The sequence below is a fragment of the Zygotorulaspora mrakii genome, chromosome 1 (genome assembly GCF_013402915.1).
Source record: "Zygotorulaspora mrakii chromosome 1, complete sequence".
Lineage (NCBI taxonomy): Eukaryota > Fungi > Ascomycota > Saccharomycetes > Saccharomycetales > Saccharomycetaceae > Zygotorulaspora > Zygotorulaspora mrakii.
The window spans coordinates 373,709-391,980 of record NC_050719.1 but is presented as its reverse complement, the minus strand read 5'-3'; the positions used below and the strand labels follow the sequence as shown (position 1 = coordinate 391,980).

The following is an 18,272-nucleotide window of genomic DNA, read 5'->3' as shown; positions in this document are numbered from 1 at the left end:
GCTAAAATTAAGCATCATTTTTTTTCCTGAATGATGGAGTCTGCACCATTCTGGGTGACGGCGAAGACGCATTTCTCGAAGCGCTAGATGTAATTATTGGTGAGGATTCTGCCGAAGAGTTGGAAATATCCGATGTAGAGCTCTTTACTCTTCTCGATGATGATCTTCGAACACCTGGTAAAGTGCCCGGAAGTGGTGAGTTATGTATTTGTTTGTTACCTCCGTAGAAGCTGCTCCTTTTAGTGTGTGAATTGTTACCTGAGGATCCATGCGATTTGTTTCTCAGTTTTGGAACTTTCAAAGGATGTGAACAGGCGTTATCACTAGTACTTCTAGCGCCAGGGATTTGAAAGGATGCTGACTCCACGTCAACAAGAAGTGGGTCTTCAATCAACTTCGTGAAACTTTTTGGGAGATCCAGTTCCATACGTTCTGCGTATGCAATGACCATTTTTTTACTTTCTCTGTAAAGATCGACCCAGGAATGCAAGTTAAACTGTTTTAATATATCACCACACTGATCATTGAAGAACTGCAAGCGAACATCTTCCGCCTGCTGTAAATTTTCATACTTGTAATCAAAATCCTGCAATTTCAAATCAAGAGTTTTGGAATCTCGGCAGACCTTATCAAAATGTTGCGTTTGCTCTGATCGTAATGTCTCCAGCTCTTCTCTTAGTTCGTTTATTTGCACTTTATAATGTGTCTTATAGTGTGTTAGCGAATCTACAATCGCATCGTATTGTGCACATCCCATTTCCATTTTGCTTTCTAGAGTTCTTGCTTTTTCGTCTGTGAACTTGTGCTCCGCTTCTAGCTTTACCCTCTCCTCCAACACCGCATTATGCTCTAACTTTATCTGATAAAGCTCTTCCTCGACATCTTTCAGCTTGCGCGTTTTTCTGTTCAGCATTGACCCCAGATTCTCATTCTCATGTTTCAAAGACGATGTGCTCTCCAGTAGTTTTAATTCCCTTTGCTGAGCATTTTCGAGCTTCTCTAATAGACTGTTAGACTGAATTGTAAGCTGAAGATTGGTGTTTGTTAGTGAATCAATTCTCTGGTGCAATGATTCTATTGCTCTTGTTGAAGATCTACCACCAGCGTTCATATCGGTCTCGCCTGCTTGTGAGTTCAATTCAGCCGTCGAGTCGATCTGTAGCCGTCTTCTAGTTGGAGAATTCCCAATGCTTGCCATAAATAAACTGTGATTGGGTCCCAGCTTGGGTGGCGAACCATCAGGTGAAACAGACTGCAGATCAATTTTTGTCGGCGATTGTAACTGGGACTGCGAGCTCTTCCACATACCCTGGCTGGATTCCCCTAAGAATTCTACCATTTCAGAATACACAGTACCACCTACTAAAGTACACGCTAACGGAACTGCGACTCAGTATACCTGCACTTTATTGAGTTCTGTTGTTTACAATGCTTGACCAATTCTAGATTTGAACGAAATCCTTAGAAAATGACGCTAGCTGTGTCGTGTGTAGTGATTATGAAAGACATCGACGGACCTAAATTGTCCACAAAGTGGTAGTTGGTTATCCAAACGTGCGTTTGCTACCTGGCAAATACTCTTATTCGATCATTATTATAATCTAATGCTATTTTACCGGGTGAAAGAAGATCGTGTAACCTCTCTTTACTAGTTGTCTCTGCTGGCGCTCTCTTGCATTCTAGAATTTTAGCGCTTTTTATTATGTGAAAAGTTTGATGATTTCGGTTTCTGACAAATACTATTATTATCATTAAAGAGACCAGAAGAATTATCTGTATATTTGGGGGGATTTCGTGGTTTCCTATCCTCTACGACTTGCAAGACTTCTTCTCACAGTGGTAAAACTTTTGAGAGTTGCGTTATCGTTAGGCGATTACTTGTGAATAGAAGAAACGCAGTGGTCTTTCAGAAGTAAGGTATGTCGGCACCAGCTGCAGTTTTAGCCCGTGAAAGAAATGGTAGAAGAGGACCAAATCTTAATATTGTTCTAACCTGTCCAGAATGCAAAGTTTACCCACCCAAGGTAGCGGAAAGGTTTAGCGAAGGTGATATTGTATGCGCCTTGTGTGGACTAGTGCTGTCTGACAGACTGGTTGACACGCGATCCGAGTGGCGTACTTTCTCGAACGATGACCAAAACGGTGATGATCCTAGTCGTGTTGGTGAGGCGTCCAATCCATTGTTGGATGGAAACAGCTTATCGACAAGAATAGGGCAAGGAGAAAGCGGTGATGTGCGTGCCATGAGGGATTTGAATAGAGCACAGGAGAAAAATGTGATGGACAAAAAGGATAATGAACTGCAAGCTGTGTTTGCCAAAATCACAATGCTTTGTGATGCGGCGGAACTGCCTAAGATCGTAAAAGATTGTGCAAAGGAGGCATACAAGCTCTGTCATGATGAAAAAACACTCAAGGGTAAATCGACGGAAAGCATAATGGCTGCAGCTATTCTTATGGGATGTAGACGTGCTGAAGTGGCGAGAACATTCAAAGAGATTCAATCCATCATTCATGTTAAAACCAAAGAATTTTTCAAAACACTAGGAATAATGAAAGCCATCCTAAGAGAAAAGAGTTCTGATGGTCTTATCAAGATTGATACTGATAATATGAGTGGAGCTCAAAATTTGACATATATTCCAAGATTTTGTTCTCATTTGGGACTACCGATGCAAGTTACAACAGCTGCTGAATATACCGCTAAAAAATGTAAGGAAATCGAAGAAATTGCCGGTAAGTCTCCGATTACCATTGCAGTGGTTTCTATTTATCTTAACATTTTACTGTTCAAGTTACCTGTATCTGCTGCCAAGGTTGGCCAGATATTACAAGTTACAGAGGGGACTATAAAATCTGGTTATAAGATCCTGTACGAACACAGGGAGAAGATTGTTGATCCGCAATTGATTGCCAATGGTACTGTGTCATTTGATAACTTGCCAAGGGTTGATAAAGACAGATCTTCAAAAGCAGAAAGGAAAAAAGAGTGAGCTGCATGTGCTAGCTTGCTAAGAAATGTCATGCAGCTTAATAAAGTATTTTCCATTGTACACTCTTCTCAACCTTGATATATGTTCTCGTTTTCAGTCCTTTATATATACAGTTCTTTTGCTAATTAGAAAAAAAATTCAGTAATTGAAAAAATTAATGATTAATATACAAATTGACTGTTATTATGTAAAAGTTCCTTACATGCTCATGCCAAATTGCTTGGCCATTTGTTGCATTTGCGGATTCTGCATCATTTTCATCATTTCATTCATGTCAGGCATCCCACCACCGGCACCCGGCATACCTGGAAATCCACCAGCACCGCCAAGCATATTTTGCATGTTTTTCATTAAGCCAGGATTTTGTTTCAGTCTCTGTTGAGCTTGTTGCATCATTTGTGGAGACATTTTTGGCATACCAGGAATATTTGGCATCCCCGGCATACTTGGCATTCCGCCACCCTGTTGGGCAGCTCTCGTGGATTGTGCCATCCTAGCCATCATTTGCTGCTGCATCAAAATCATTTCAACTTCAAAAACAGAAGTACCGGAACCTCTTGCTACTCTAACCATTCGTGTTGGAGCATCTATAAATATTCTTCCATCGGATTCTAGTTCCTGTTTTGTCATTGAATCTAAAACGTAAATCATTTTTTTCATTTTCTTTGAAGCTTCTTCTTCCCCTACCTCATTCATCATATTACCCATACCTGGAATCATTGAAGCTATATTTGATAATGGACCCATTTTCATGATTGTTTGCATTTGCTTTTTGAAGTCTAGTAATGTGAACTTTCCCTGTTGTATATTCTCCATCGTTGCCTTGGCATCGTCAGTATTCGATACTGTCTGAAACTGCTCTAATAAACTTTCGATATCACCAATGCCCAGTAACTTGGAGATAAAGGATTTGGGAGAAAATTTCTCTAAATCATGTATATGTTCACCTGTACCGATGAAAATTATAGGAGTATTCGTAGCAGCAACAGCTGAAATTGCACCACCACCTTTGGCATGACCATCCATTTTAGTAAGTAGAATGGCACCAAAATCAGCAGACTCCTTGAATGCTTTAGATTGCTGCTCAGCAGCCTGACCAATAGATGCATCCAGAACCATGATTGTTTGATTCGGTTTCACTACGTTTGAAATTTCTACCATTTCTTGGAATAAAGCTTGCTCTTGATGATGTCTACCTGAGGTATCAACAATGATAACTTCGAATTTTTCTTTTTTGAATTTTGCAATACCTTCTGCTGCCACTTTCACAGGATCTGTTTCTGTATAGGAACCATAAAACGGGATATGTGCTTTAATTGCATTCTGTTTTAGTTGGTCAAACGCACCTGCACGAAAGGTATCCGCACAAACAAGACCCACCTTGAATCCTCTTCTGGAATAATATACGGCCAATTTTGTACAGGAAGTGGTCTTACCAGAGCCCTGCAAACCAACAAACATGATAACATTTGTCTTTCTTTTCTTAGGTTGAAAGGGCTGTTCACTCTCACAGTCGACCAAATTGCACAATTCATCAAAAACTGCCTTTTGAATCAACTTTTTTGTCTGCGCATTTGATGTAGATTTTCCAGTACCTTTGTTTCCCATGAGAGTTTCCTTCAAATTATTTCTAAGGTTTGATACCAATTTAATATTTACATCAGCTTCCAACAATGCCGTCACCAGAGTCTTCAGAAGTACATCAACAGTGGTAGCATAGTCATCCTCTGTGTTGGACAGGGCACTATTTACAGCATTGTTAATGCGCTTTCCTAAGTCAGCCAATACCATGGTAAACAACTCTACTGATAAGCTCTCTTCTTCACACTTTATGCTCTAATTTTTATGATCTCTTGATATTGAAGTTTTCTACTTTTCCTGAATGAAAAAATCATGGATATAAAGAAATAAGAGATTCACAATCATGACGAACGGCTTATATACGATAATAAAAGAGGTGAAGATTACCGCTCATTATCAGAATCCAAAACGCATCGTACCTGAGAGCTTGTCGATATTATTTAATGATGTTGCAGTATGTAACTGTATTTGACCCTAGTCGTAGCACTAATGAGGAAGACATACATAAACAACTATTGCTTTATCATTCCTTCACAGGCTCGGAGACCACCCTACAAGATAAATTGAGCAAAATTGGTGTAATCCAAGGTATATGGTCACTGACAGACTCACTTAATGATGGAGAAAAGAGCTGCGAAAAGGTAATAGATCTAGATGCTGGCGTTATATTGACAATTAAGGTGGAGTCGAAATTTTTCATATGCATGAGTATTGCTCGAAATGAATCAGAACTTGCTATCCCACATCAATTGTATATGTCACAAATGTGGTATTGCTACTACTTTTTCACCTTGAACTATGGTAAGTTGAAAAATATCGAGGATACTAGAAAGCTAACAGCTTCGCTCAATGAGCATTTTGTTTCATTTTGGAATGATATTGTTCTGCGACCTGAAGTCATTGCTCGCAGAGGAATTACAGGACTGTGGCCGCATTCTTGTAAAATAGCAGAGTTAGAATTCAATGCTGAAGAAGAGTCTTGGGAATCTATGGTAAAACAGAGTATTCTTTTAGAGACAGATAGCTACTTAGGAATTAAAGACATACTTGTCTATCACTTACCAAGCCAAAATTCGGTTGTAGAACACAAGAAGCAAATTAAGCTGGGTTACAAAACATATGGCCTGGTAAGACATTTCTCCCCGGATTTAGAAATCACTAATGAGTTATCAAACTGGATTTATCACAAGCACGCGGTCTATGACTTCTTATCTAGTCATGTTTTGGCTGGGGCCGCTCATTATAAGGAGGCTTTTGAAGGTTTGGATACTTCGCATGAATCAAACAATGATTTCACGACAGAAGCGCAAAGCACTGGCACCCAGCAGTCACAGACTGATTTTCAGCTCAATTTACAAAAACAGGGGAAGGTCCTATTGCACAACTTAACACTGCCATTTACTTTTGCGTACGATGCGGTACAAGAAGTTAGTTACACTGCCGGAATATCAAAAAGTATGTCATTATTTATGGACTACGTACCGAAATGGCGTAAATCGGGAAGTGACAACCCTTTTACAGATGACATCGACGATTCAAATAACACAAATTCAAGATATGGGTTTCTTATATCACCACTGTGCTCGCAAATGCTACCCACGAGCTATAAAGTTAAAAGCGTTAAATATTACGATAAAGACACCGGTGACCGAAAAGAATATCATTTATTATTTTGGTACTATGGTGATGTTCTTGCAGTTATTGTTTGTGAACCAAACTTCTCAAAGATTTGGGACACCCAATACTTGCAAGATCTGAGCTATAAGCTACGATTAAGCATGGAATGCTTTTATAGAACTGCTTTCAAAAATCCTGAGATCCAGGGGAAAGAGAATAAAAAAGAATCATTTTCCTATGTCGTACTAAAAAAGGACGATAAAACGATCAAATCCTCTCTTTCTCCCTCACACGATATATCTCTGCAAAATGACAGTGTTACTCCATTGGAATTGGTAGTCAACGGTGTGGATCAACTTTTTGGAGCAGCTAATACTCATTATTACGATGATTCGGGGATAAGAATACGGGGGCTTGATATGATGGGAGGGATATTTGGAAACAAAAATACTAATAAAACAGAAGGATCAAACAACAGTAGAGATTTAACAAATATTTATGAGAAAACCTACGAGAACTTCGTTGATGGTTTACCGCAGGATAAAAAATGGGATTTACAATTACAAATATTAGCTTTTTTGAAGAGTTTTGAAAACTCTCAAAAGACACGAAATATTATTGAGGAGAGATTACTTAAATTAAACAATGGAATTCTTTGTTATATCAAGGAAAATGATGACAACCTCACAGTAGTCTTGAAGAACTGGTATGAGAATGAAGAGAGTTATAAGAGCTCTAAATCTCTTTTCATGAGTCTTGGAGTGGATGTTTACAACTGGTGGAATAGCTTAAGCCAATAATAAGAAAAATGCAATTTCAACTATTTAATTATCATATATATCCCCCGACAATAAATCGTACAAAAGCAATTGCCGCTGTGTATCCGACGAGTAAGTATCGATATCCTTATTGCTAGATGAACCAATCGTACCTGTTCCAATGTTACTCAACGTGTTTGGCTGATATGACGATATCGACGACGACACAGGCACAATATCTGCGTCTGACCGGGGAGGAGGCAATGATAACGGATACGATGAACTAGAAACACACTCTAACGGTGCGTATAAGTAGTCGTCCTCCTTTATGTCGCCAGTTCGATGGTTCCACATGTTGGCGTAATGTCGTACCTCACCGCTATCACTGATACGAGTCTTTTCTCTATGTTCATGGCAGCATTTCGCAACTTGAGGTTCATTACAGTCCCTTATAAGATAATCAAAATCAAAGATCTCCTTCAGTTTCTGCAACTTGCATTTATCATAAATGTGATTACTCTTCGATACATCATTACAATTCTTGTGACATTTGTAAATGCTATTTCCCGGGCTTTTGTTTAAAAAAAGGCTATCCATCCTCCACGGGAATACCTCCTTGGTGTATATTTCACCTCTGTTGAGTCAAGACTAGCTTACAAAACTCTACATACTTCGTCATCATCTTTATATATACGGTGCAATCCAAGAGACGTACTACAGGAACGCCCTTTCTAATCTATGCTTATTTGTGTCATAAAAGGCAAACGATAGCGCACGTTCCTCAGACGTGGAACAACTCAATCAGCGTCTATCACCGTTGGCATGTTTCGCAATCGGCGCATTTTGCAAGCAAAGCAACCCATCCACTTGCACAACTTGACGGAGTAGTCAGGGCGACCAAAAATGTGAGGGCAAAACGCCAAAGTGCGGCAGCTGAACGCCTTTCAGCTGAATGACTCTTCAATCGCGCTCTGCCGGACATCCGTACAGTACAGCCACGAGATAAGATAATATCTGGTTAATATTCTGATTAGAAAAAATCACAACCAATCTACGATACGCAAACTGCCACGCGGAAACTGCCAGTAGAAATCCTGCCTTTTCCCGTTGTCTTTCGGCTTTGTGCCATAGCGGCAAACTGCCTCCTTCTTTTTATCCTTTCTATTCTTTCTCTTTCGGTTCGGTACGATAGGCATCTTCGCGTTAATTGGACAGTTTTTTTTCTGTTATCGAGCCGCATATGTGATCCCGACGGGATCGTGGCAGCTTAGGGCTAAAAATAATCAAAATACCAAATGAATAAATGGAATGAAATGCCGACGAGAATCAGACTCAGGTGCATTCAATTGATTCGGATCGAGATTGCGACTGATAATAGATGAACTTTTCATAAGCATTGTCCAATTCATGATTTTCTATCTCCTTGAAATCTTGAGAGAAATCAACAGTTTTGGGATCTTTAAATTTATCTCTGCCACGTGACCAGACGAATTTATAGATCAGATAGATGCCGAGATCGATGAAAACCATCAGATAGCAAAATAAAAAGTCCTGGACGTCCCATAAGCTTGGGAAGAAGACTGTATAGCCTTGAATCAGCGTCATGGCGAGAGCACTGACCAATCCGAAGATTGCTGTGTAGGGTTGCCACCAAGATTTGAAAGGCAACGCGGGAAGGTTGTCCTTCTGTGCCAGGTACACCCTTCTGAAAAATAAATAAGTGACGCAAAGGACGCAAAAGTTTATAAGTTGCGATGCGGTAATCAAGTTGATGAGCCAGTTCAATACGACTGCGCTGTTGTCATTCAATTGTAGCAGACTGATCAAACCCCAAATCAAAGAAACCAGAACACAGTAAATTGGTACACCAAACCTATTACACCTGGTGAATATCTTTGGCGCGTATCCATCTAAGGCCATTCCATACAACGTTCTGGAGGAACAGTATGTGTATGCGTTGCCAGCCGAAAACGCAGCTGTTACTAATGCGGCGTTAACAATATCAGGTAAAATTCTTATCCCCATATTATTCATCGCAATAACGTAAGGTGACGAGCCAGCACCGGGTCTTGAGTTATCGATGGCAGCAGTTAAATTGGGATCATTCGGAGAGCACAAGATGCCCACACAAAGACAACTACCAATGAAGAGGAAAGTTAATCTCACGAAGACCTGCTTGAATGCAACGGGTAGCACCTTTCTTGGAAGTTTGACTTCACCTGCCAACATTGAAATATACTCACCGCCCGCGATGGTAAATGAAGCTTGAATGAGACAAGCCAAAAACCCCTGAAAATAACCAGCGGACTTTCCTGCACTTTCGTCGTTATTAGGGAAGTACTGCTTAAAAGGTTCATCACCAAAATAGCGAAATCCAAATCTATCTCTTCTCGGATTACCTCCTAGCATGGTGATAAATGTGAACAGGAAAAGACCCAAGGCCAGAAAAATTTTGAATGATGCTAGCCAAAACTCCACTTCCCCGTAGTACTTGACGGCAAAGATTGAAATGAGGAAATAAAGAACAATTTGCACCACTAAGGGTATAGCGGCAGAATAGTCATCTCTCCAATAGTGTATAATCGTATTAACTGATACAATCTCAAACGGTATTTGAACACATTCAAGAAACCAAAAATTCCAACTTGCCATCACTGCTGTAGAATCGTCCACACATTTAGCCGCAATTCTTAGAAATGGTGAACTCACGGGGAAAAAACAGACCATTTCTGCCGTCGATACTGTGATGCATAATATAGGCACACACCATGCGGCAAATGCTATCAAGAGCGAAGCTGGCCCACCTCGGTACAATGCCCTACCTATAGCAACAAAAAGTGCTGTACCAATGACACCAGATATAGAAATAAGTTGTACATGTCTATTTTTCAATTTTCTAAATGTATGTGTACTTTCGATACTTTGCGTCTCGTCGGTTCCTATCTCACTCTCATAACCACGATCTTTCAAGCCGATCCAGCCACCGGACCGATTACCTCTCCCAAAATGCTCCCCAGCAGCGCGGGAGGTAATACTTTCGATATCTGCTGTGCCAAATTTCTTTAAGTTTACAATGCTCATCTCCTTTGAGGGGCCCGACATGATAAACTGCAAATTTGATGGTAACGAATTGAAAACCTAAGAGTTGATTACCAAAACAACAAATGCGATACAGGTGGATAAAAACGCTGGAGGGTGAGTTTTATAAAGCTTTATTTTTTCTGTAAATCTTACAATAATCCGGCTAGGTGGTACATGTACTCTACAATCTGTGGATTACCCGCCTAGATGCACGTTTGGCGTCAGCGCGGAGCGCATGCCGGGGTTCGATGCCTTAGCCCCTGCCTCCTTCGTATTTACGACAGTATTATCGCTACGTAAACATGCATGATACATAGAGCTCCATAACTAGACATTTCCCTTGGGAACTGCCGTGGCCATGAAAGCATGCAACGCTGGTGCTGTCATGCGCCTTGCAGTGCTCGACCAAGACCAGTCATTCGGTTGGAGCCAATGGATGACTTTAACAGTTGCAGGCCAACCACTTCCAAGCGTCTCTATGCGCAAGACCATCGAATTTCTCGGCCATTGCACATCTTGGTTCCGTTCTTTATTCCATTCAGCGGTACTGTTCCAATGAAGTCCCTCTTACAACAGCTATGATTATGGTAGAGGTGTAATCGAGTTTTTTTATCGGTTTTTCCAGCGGGAATCGGTGTCGAATACCCAGCAGTGAGACGCACTCATAGGGATTATGGTAAAAAACGCTGGTTTGTGATAGTCTTGTGACATTTTCACGATCGAGATGCTGCAGGTTCACTCATCAGGTATTTTCCGACAAGACATGCATCCAGAGAAAGATGGTCCCTACCTCTACTATCAAGGAGTAAGAATGTGCAACTGTACATCTCCCATAGTGCCATGATACCTTACTGCTGATCACCGAAGAGACGGTGGCTCGGTGCAATGCAGGCAAGAACTAATGAGCCCATATTCATCTGGAGTGTTTCAGAGAGGAGCGTGAGATATATCCAGAAGAATGCTGATTTATCCTCACAATTACATACGTCAATGATTATGCAACTGATCAAATCAAGACTTCATGATGCTACCTGCATGTCCGAGATTCTTCCTCTTATTGACTATATAGAAACAACCATCGCCGAGCATAAAGACACACCTTTTAGTATACGCAGTGGTGCCAGATCTGAGGGATGCAGAGACAAGCAAAGTCCTATTCCGGATGAAAGAACGTGCGGCCAAACTCGATTGAATTTCGCTTGACATTATATTATGAGAAAAGCGTCGATCCAGCAACAATTCAATAGGAGCCTCGCCCTAGGAGCCTCGCCCTAGGAGCCTCACCCTAGGAGCCTCACCCTAGGAGCCTCATTATGTGAAACTCGCAGATGCTGCCAAGCAGTTAATTGGAAAAGGAGCTCTATCGTTGGGCATCGTCCAGTTTCCCGTTTTTCTGGTTTGCAATCATGCTCCTGCCGTGCATGTTGATGAGTTGTCCGAACAATGCCGCATGACTATGGAAGAACACAAAATGTGGGGGAGGGGATACGGGGGACTATGTAAGGTGCGGGGTAGGCAAAAGATCTATATACGTATAACATGATACTTATTCAATTCCGCTAAACGCATAAAATATTCCAGTCACGTGATATGCGTTTTTGGGAAAAAACTAAATGAGGAGGGTAATGAAGCGGATTTCTTTTTCATCCAGGCTCTTTTGGGATTTCTCGCGAAATAGCGCTCTAACTAGAAGATAGGGTGGGGGTATTCACGATGATCAGTAATGCTTACTATCCAAGCCAAGTGTTGCATATTACAGACCTGTGCGTTTATCTATTGCGTTGCAGGGAGTAATGCTGGATGATGTATGGGGTGCTGGTAGTAAGTTGCCTGTAAACTCTTCGGAAGTTTCCGAAAAGGCTGAACTTATCAAGGCTACCGTAGAACAATTAAGGAAGCCTGATGGACATGAAGATCCATGGGTAGATTTGGTACTTCTCATGGCGGATGCTGAAGAAGAAGAGGAGGAGCTGACAACATTTGCGCAATTGCTTGCAAATGTGAGAGACGTCAACGATACAAAAAAAACTGGTGTGGCATTAATTCATTATACGATAGTATACAACCACGCACCCTATATTGAGCTTCTGCACAATCAGTGTTACTCGCTCGATTTGGATCTAAACATTTATGACAAGAAAGTAGGGCTTACACCTCTGATGTGGTGCTTCCAATTGATGAGAGCAAACTGCTGTATTGAGCTCTTTTCTTTTATTGATGAGCTGAATTTCGACTTGACTAGCAAAGATGGTACCAATACATGGGACTTCGTTGTACCGGGATCCTCTTTTGAAGAGTTTCTGGATCAGAATAATATCTTTCAGTATAAACTTACAGCTAAACCTTCCGAACTGGACAGTAACACCACTTTCGAAAGTGCACATCTTCAACAGGATGATGACTTTGATAAATTAAATCTTCAATTAGCTGGAATGACGGTTGATGCTGAGAATGCCTTCTTTAACGACGATAATGATACCAGCGGTGCAAAAAATATAATTAAGTTTTCCAAATTTTTAGAGGATTTTGAATTTGATAAGCTGCTCAAAGATCAGTATCTAGAATTTTCAGATTATGATATACCACAAATTTTGGATTTACTCATATCTTTACCTGAGAAGTATGCTCATATTACTACCTATCCAGCGGCGCTTATTTTCCAATGTGTACGATATGCGGATCATAAACTAAATTCTAAACCTTTGGTAGAGTCGCTAATTCATCTGTCTCTTACAAGAATTATAGCGGCTGCTTCTAATGATCTAACCATTGATACAGAGACAACTGGTGATATCGTAATTCAATCATATTGGCTCAGTGCTGTATCATTCCTTTACTATTATTTCTGTAGGGACGATCTTTTCTTCAAACGATATGCTACTGTTTTACAGGATATCGTCAATACTATTCGTGCTCTAATGATAGAAATTACATCCTCAATACACGCTCGGTTGTTACCGTTAATTGAACCCACTATACTTGCATATACAACAATTGACGTCGTAAGGCAAACTCTGTACAAAAAAGATTGGAATTTTTTCAAAAAGAGAAAGCAAACAAAACATGATTTATTGGAAAAGGAGAAGAAGAAAGAAACTCTACCGTATTATAATAGTACTATGCTGAAGCACTTGTATCCCCCTTCGTTGGAAGAGCAAATGAAACTTTCTCCCATGAAAGTGGTCCAAATTTTTGGTGCATTAGCTTATGTCCTTGAATTACATCAAAGTCATCAATTATTTCAACAGCAATGCTTGTCCTTATCCGTCGAATGGTTTTCCTCAACTTTATTTAATAAAATCCTAAAAAATAAAAGGAAGAAAACGCTTTCAAGAGCACACGCCGTTCAGATTAGATTGAATTTATCCAGCCTAGAAGCATGGATAAAAAACAATGATTTGGTGGTTCCGAAGCCCAATTTAGTTGACGACTTCATGTGGCAGAGATTTCCATATACCCTTGTTTGTGCTCTGGGAGACATAAATTTTTCCGATCCACCGGTAAAAAATGTTGCAACGTTTAAACCTGTGAAAACGAATGTCCAATCGCAGGAAGTACCAATCGTTTATGACAACACAAACTCATTGTTTTATTATCAGCCATTCCATAGAATAGCTCATATTCATTTTGAACGTGTATTCGAGTTGTTGCAATGGTTACAAGTGGCTACTACACTAACCAATGATGACTCACTAGATGCCACGATGGAACTACTTCCATGTTTAACACCACAACAGCTGTTAAAAGTTACTGATAAGTATAATTACGAGACAGAAGAGCCTAAATTCAGTTCTACTCTAAGAAAGAAGTTATCGACTATGGTAAAAGCGCAAACTATGAGGAATGATCCGTACCTGGTTGAACAGCCTAAATCACTGCTCGCACTACCTACAGTAGCTGAATTGACTGATACATACACCCGCAGTATCGATAGCCGATCCTTTCAACCATTGCTACCGATTGAAATTCAGGATATCGTTGACGAACTTCACGATGAGAACACAAGGCTACGGAAGAACCACAGTTATTCTTCGGAAAAACTGGGCGAAGAAGAACAAGATAATGACAGTGTGGACGATGATACCGATGACAAAGACAGAGGTAAGCAATCACAATATTCGGGAATGGTATCTGATAGTTATCATACGGATGTTGGCGACCTTCAAACGGCGGACGAGTATTTCAAAGAGCTTGATGCACCATTGGCAACTGCCCAAAAACCACAATGGAATAATGAAGAGATAGAGGCCAATCCCTGGTAATTAATTAAGTGGAATTATAAATAATTACTTAGACATTAAACAGTCATTTGTAAGTGAACAATCCAATGTGCCACATGGATTAATGAAAGGACAAAGATATCAAAGCAACTTCTATCTGAATTATAACTGAAGAGAAAATGACTGGCCATTGACGTTGTGCAAAGCAGATGCTCCAGTTTTTACACGCACATGAACATCCTCTTCGTCCTCTTCGTCCTCATCGTCCTCATCTTCCTCTTCTTCATCCAATTTCCCTATATCATCTGCTCCCAAATCAAATAGCGGCCGTTCCTCACCATCAAATCCGTTACTCAATCCATGAATATCGTTGACACTTTGCCATCCACTTTCATGTACAGGCAAAAATGCATTTTCAGGAAGTGTATTACTGAAAGCAGCACCATCTCCTTCCGATGACAATCCTATGGGGTTAGCTTGATGTCCCGAACGGTGTAGGCCAGGTTTATGCGAAGAAGTCGTAGTTTGGGAAGCAGCTTTTTGGTTGGTAGCCCTTCGAGTTGACGCACCAGAGAGCAGTAAGTAGACGAAACTCTCTACTGACCATTCGTACCAAACTGATCGATTTTGAACGGAATAATTTCTTGAAATGAACACAGAAAGCTCGGTATCATCAGTAACAGAAAATGGCTCTTTCAAAGGAAATACCAAAGGAGACCACGAATGCATATTTGGTGTATGGCTAAACTTTTTGTATTTTCCCCCCACTACATTCACGCCTGCTTCAGATGGATACATAAAAGGATCAGGGCTTGATGAAACATTCAATTTCTTCAATCCTTGAACATCAGAGTCTGGAAGCAGTTTTACAATCGACTCATCTGGTAACGTTGATATATGAATATCGTTATACAACTTCGCTGTAAAAAATCCTATCAAACCATGGATTTCACCTCTGTATTTCACTTTGAACTCTGTCACAACATTCTTTATGAAGGGAGCAGCCGATAGCTCGAACTCTGAAATAGGGTGCTCGAAAGTCCAAAGCTCGTTAATTTTGGAGGAAAGGATGCAATAGGGAACATTGTGCATAATCCACACCGACTCGTTGTCTTTATTAAGTTCATTGACTTTCTGATGGAGAAGATATGACGCTATTGGTGCTATATATGACGTGTACGATTGCGGGATGAAAATAGTGTTGGTCTTCGAGTGATATCTTTCGACTGTATATAAACATTCTGGTGAAAGTTCATTGCATCCAAATGATCCAAGCAGTTCACTTACACAGAGGTCGACCTTTATGGATTCATCTTTCCATAGGCGCATATCCTCTTTTATGATTTGAACTTTGTTATTCCATGAGTCAAAATTTCTCTTTTGTAAATACAAGCACGCTTGTTTGTTTTTTTCCAAGGCAATAATTTTAACTTTATCCAGGACTTTCAAATACTTTGAAGCTCTTATCGCTCTCTCGACCATTGGACCTCTACCAGCTCCAGCTATCAAAACCACTAGTGATTGTGATCTAGAAGAGGCAATCAAATCGTGTAATGCCTTTTGGATTGCATCTTGATACATATCGTATTTTATTGAATCTTGTTCAAAAACGGAGTAAACATAGTTTGTTAAGGATTCTGAATGTGGTTTCAAAGGAGGCATCAACCTAGGTGAGTGAAGATCAAAGTAATGTTGCCTTTGCTGTTGCTGTTGAAATAAAGTATTGTCATGTTGTGAAGAACGGCTATTTTTATCGCCTGGTACAGATAAATTATCTCCCTTTTTCAAGAGGTAGTTGATGTATTCTAAGTAAGCACTTTCTCCACCTTTTATTCGATTTGAATATTTTTCCATTCCATGCAAAATAATACAGAGCTCGCTATTATTACTAGGTAGTGAATTACCATTAATTTTTTGAAATTTCATTATCAAGTTCTGATTAAACTTGTGTAAAACAGGATAAGCATATTGGTTTGTCGCAAATATGGATGACGATATTAGAAGACACGAAACTGGTTCACATAACCACCTATTTAAGACATGAGACGGGGTCTTAGTACGGGGCACTGCCAATGATATACTCAACGAGGGATGATAGCCACATAATTTTCTAATCGTATGCCAAAGATCCCAAGTTGCTAGAGAGTCACTATCTTCATACAATGGTAATGATATCGATAGCAACAAAGGAGGTGTTGAATATATTAGTTCGTGGTTCAGCAAGCGCGCTATCACTTGTGAATACATTTGCAGTTCTGATAGTTCTCTGGGTGGTGCAAGAATCAATTTATTGATCCCCACAAAACGCGCATACTTGCATTCATTAAGAAGCACTTGATAGCACATTTCCCTCACCAAATTATCGTGACTCTCCAACTCCAGCCATGACGATAAAAGTCCAATATATGAAGGTGGCTCGTTCTCTGGTACAGTAAATGGTGGTATACATAGATCCTGTAATTCAGGCTCTGGAATTTTCAAAATCGTTTCATCCATGAGAATGGCCCCATTGCCCTGCCGATATTTGAATTTCTGAAAACTTGCTCTCACCGTATCCTTGTATCTGCCGTTAGTGACGGGCATCAAGATATAATCATAGTTATTTGGCAGTTTTGTAGAGCCCTTCATGTGTCCAGTCAATTCGCTTGACGCGGCGTTTGCCGCAGACCCAAATTTAACACCAACGAATACGTTACTCTCCATGCCTTAGTCTGTATTATCACGATTCCACACGCATAAAAAAAGAGGGTCCCTTACGCGCTAGGTCAATCAATCTTTTTTGAAGCCTCTAAGACTTTCAAAATCTTCAAAATTCTCTATTAAAGAAATTCGGCAGGACCAATTGTTTTCTAAAAGAACGCCACTTCAATTGAGTTACTGACAGTATTGTAATAGGCTTCTTTTTTTTATATTTTTTCGTTGCATGTTTGGGTATGATATTGGAAACTCAATGAAACGATCCGTGCGGCGTAGTGTCAAAGAGAAATCCGGACAATTTACTCTTTCGAATCTGTCAACACACAACCGGACTGTCCGACAAATTATCATAACCGACGCATGGAACCGGACAGTCGTTAAACACAGCAGCCAGCTCTTCCGGTCAAACGAACAGACAAACAAGTGGGAAATTGCAATGAGGTTTGAGAACTCAGAAGAGAAACAGATCGGTGCTGGGGTTGAGGTGGACTACTCTTAATTGTTGGTTTCACTGCAGTCTTAAATAACTTCAAAAGGATGTATCATCATCACCACACCTTTCAGGGCAGGCGATTAACAGATCAGGAAAGAGCGAGAGTGCTCGAATTCCAGGAGTCTATCCACTATTCGCCGCGGTACTCGGATGACACCCACGAATACAGGCACGTAATGCTTCCCAAAGCAATGCTTAAGGTTATTCCCTCAGATTACTTCAATTCGGAGACAGGGACACTTCGTATTTTGACAGAAGACGAATGGAGGGGAATTGGCGTAACGCAATCACTGGGTTGGGAGCATTATGAGTGCCATGCCCCTGAACCACATATTTTGCTGTTCAAGAGACCTTTAAACTATGAGGCGGAATTGCGGGCGGCGGCGGCTACCCAGCAGCTGCAGCAACAACAGCAGCAACATCAACACCAGGAAGAAGCAGGTGTTCGAGCACCTCATTAAGTGGCCCAGGTTGATATTGAATGGTGTTGCATGAAATTGATAAATGTATCGCTGCTAGCTTCACTAGAAAGTGTGGAATGGAAGCGGTTCTCGACGAAGAAAAAACTGGAATGTTCCTGCTAATGCACCCGCTAATGTCATGTTTTTTAAGTCCAGATACTAGAATGATGATAAAAAATTATAGTAAACTTTGCATGGCCTATCCTGTGCCCAACTCTTGCTCCACCTTGTGTATTTTGTATAAGTAGGTATAATTGTTTTTGAATTTAAGCGCGCTGGGGGTAACCACCCTCAAAATGGTATAAGATCGTATCATTTGGCGTTGGACCGTACCGCGTAAGATTCCGTGTGTTGAAAGAAGACTGTTGCAA

The 18,272-nt window shown here is 40.5% G+C and overlaps 9 protein-coding genes across 9 annotated transcripts; 4 read left to right on the top strand and 5 right to left on the bottom strand.

Moving 5' to 3' along the window:
- Positions 1–7: 7 nt before the first annotated feature.
- Positions 8–1,339, bottom strand: SHE3 (She3p; the record flags this gene model as incomplete). The annotated part of the gene is made up of 1 exon (XM_037286084.1): positions 8–1,339. One exon carries the CDS (start codon positions 1,337–1,339, stop codon positions 8–10), a length of 1,332 nt encoding a protein of 443 aa, XP_037141979.1.
- Positions 1,340–1,919: 580 nt separating this feature from the next.
- On the top strand, positions 1,920–2,993 carry SUA7 (transcription factor TFIIB; the record flags this gene model as incomplete). The annotated part of the gene is made up of 1 exon (XM_037286083.1): positions 1,920–2,993. The coding sequence occupies one exon, from the start codon at positions 1,920–1,922 to the stop codon at positions 2,991–2,993; it is 1,074 nt and encodes a 357-aa protein (XP_037141978.1).
- A 198-nt stretch (positions 2,994–3,191) lies between these two features.
- SRP54 (RNA-binding signal recognition particle subunit SRP54) lies at positions 3,192–4,784 on the bottom strand (the record flags this gene model as incomplete). Its single annotated transcript, XM_037286082.1, has 1 exon — positions 3,192–4,784. The coding sequence occupies one exon, from the start codon at positions 4,782–4,784 to the stop codon at positions 3,192–3,194; it is 1,593 nt and encodes a 530-aa protein (XP_037141977.1).
- Positions 4,785–5,017: 233 nt separating this feature from the next.
- CCZ1 (Ccz1p) lies at positions 5,018–6,991 on the top strand (the record flags this gene model as incomplete). Its single annotated transcript, XM_037286081.1, has 1 exon — positions 5,018–6,991. The coding sequence occupies one exon, from the start codon at positions 5,018–5,020 to the stop codon at positions 6,989–6,991; it is 1,974 nt and encodes a 657-aa protein (XP_037141976.1).
- Positions 6,992–7,015: 24 nt separating this feature from the next.
- Positions 7,016–7,546, bottom strand: HG535_0A01850 (uncharacterized protein; the record flags this gene model as incomplete). Its single annotated transcript, XM_037286080.1, has 1 exon — positions 7,016–7,546. One exon carries the CDS (start codon positions 7,544–7,546, stop codon positions 7,016–7,018), a length of 531 nt encoding a protein of 176 aa, XP_037141975.1.
- Positions 7,547–8,281: 735 nt separating this feature from the next.
- On the bottom strand, positions 8,282–10,051 carry AGP2 (Agp2p; the record flags this gene model as incomplete). The annotated part of the gene is made up of 1 exon (XM_037286079.1): positions 8,282–10,051. The coding sequence occupies one exon, from the start codon at positions 10,049–10,051 to the stop codon at positions 8,282–8,284; it is 1,770 nt and encodes a 589-aa protein (XP_037141974.1).
- Positions 10,052–11,823: 1,772 nt separating this feature from the next.
- Positions 11,824–14,292, top strand: HG535_0A01830 (uncharacterized protein; the record flags this gene model as incomplete). Its single annotated transcript, XM_037286078.1, has 1 exon — positions 11,824–14,292. The coding sequence occupies one exon, from the start codon at positions 11,824–11,826 to the stop codon at positions 14,290–14,292; it is 2,469 nt and encodes an 822-aa protein (XP_037141973.1).
- Positions 14,293–14,412: 120 nt separating this feature from the next.
- HSL7 (protein arginine N-methyltransferase) lies at positions 14,413–16,953 on the bottom strand (the record flags this gene model as incomplete). The annotated part of the gene is made up of 1 exon (XM_037286077.1): positions 14,413–16,953. One exon carries the CDS (start codon positions 16,951–16,953, stop codon positions 14,413–14,415), a length of 2,541 nt encoding a protein of 846 aa, XP_037141972.1.
- A 531-nt stretch (positions 16,954–17,484) lies between these two features.
- CKS1 (cyclin-dependent protein kinase regulatory subunit CKS1) lies at positions 17,485–17,901 on the top strand (the record flags this gene model as incomplete). Its single annotated transcript, XM_037286076.1, has 1 exon — positions 17,485–17,901. The coding sequence occupies one exon, from the start codon at positions 17,485–17,487 to the stop codon at positions 17,899–17,901; it is 417 nt and encodes a 138-aa protein (XP_037141971.1).
- Between the last annotated feature and the right edge of the window lie 371 nt (positions 17,902–18,272).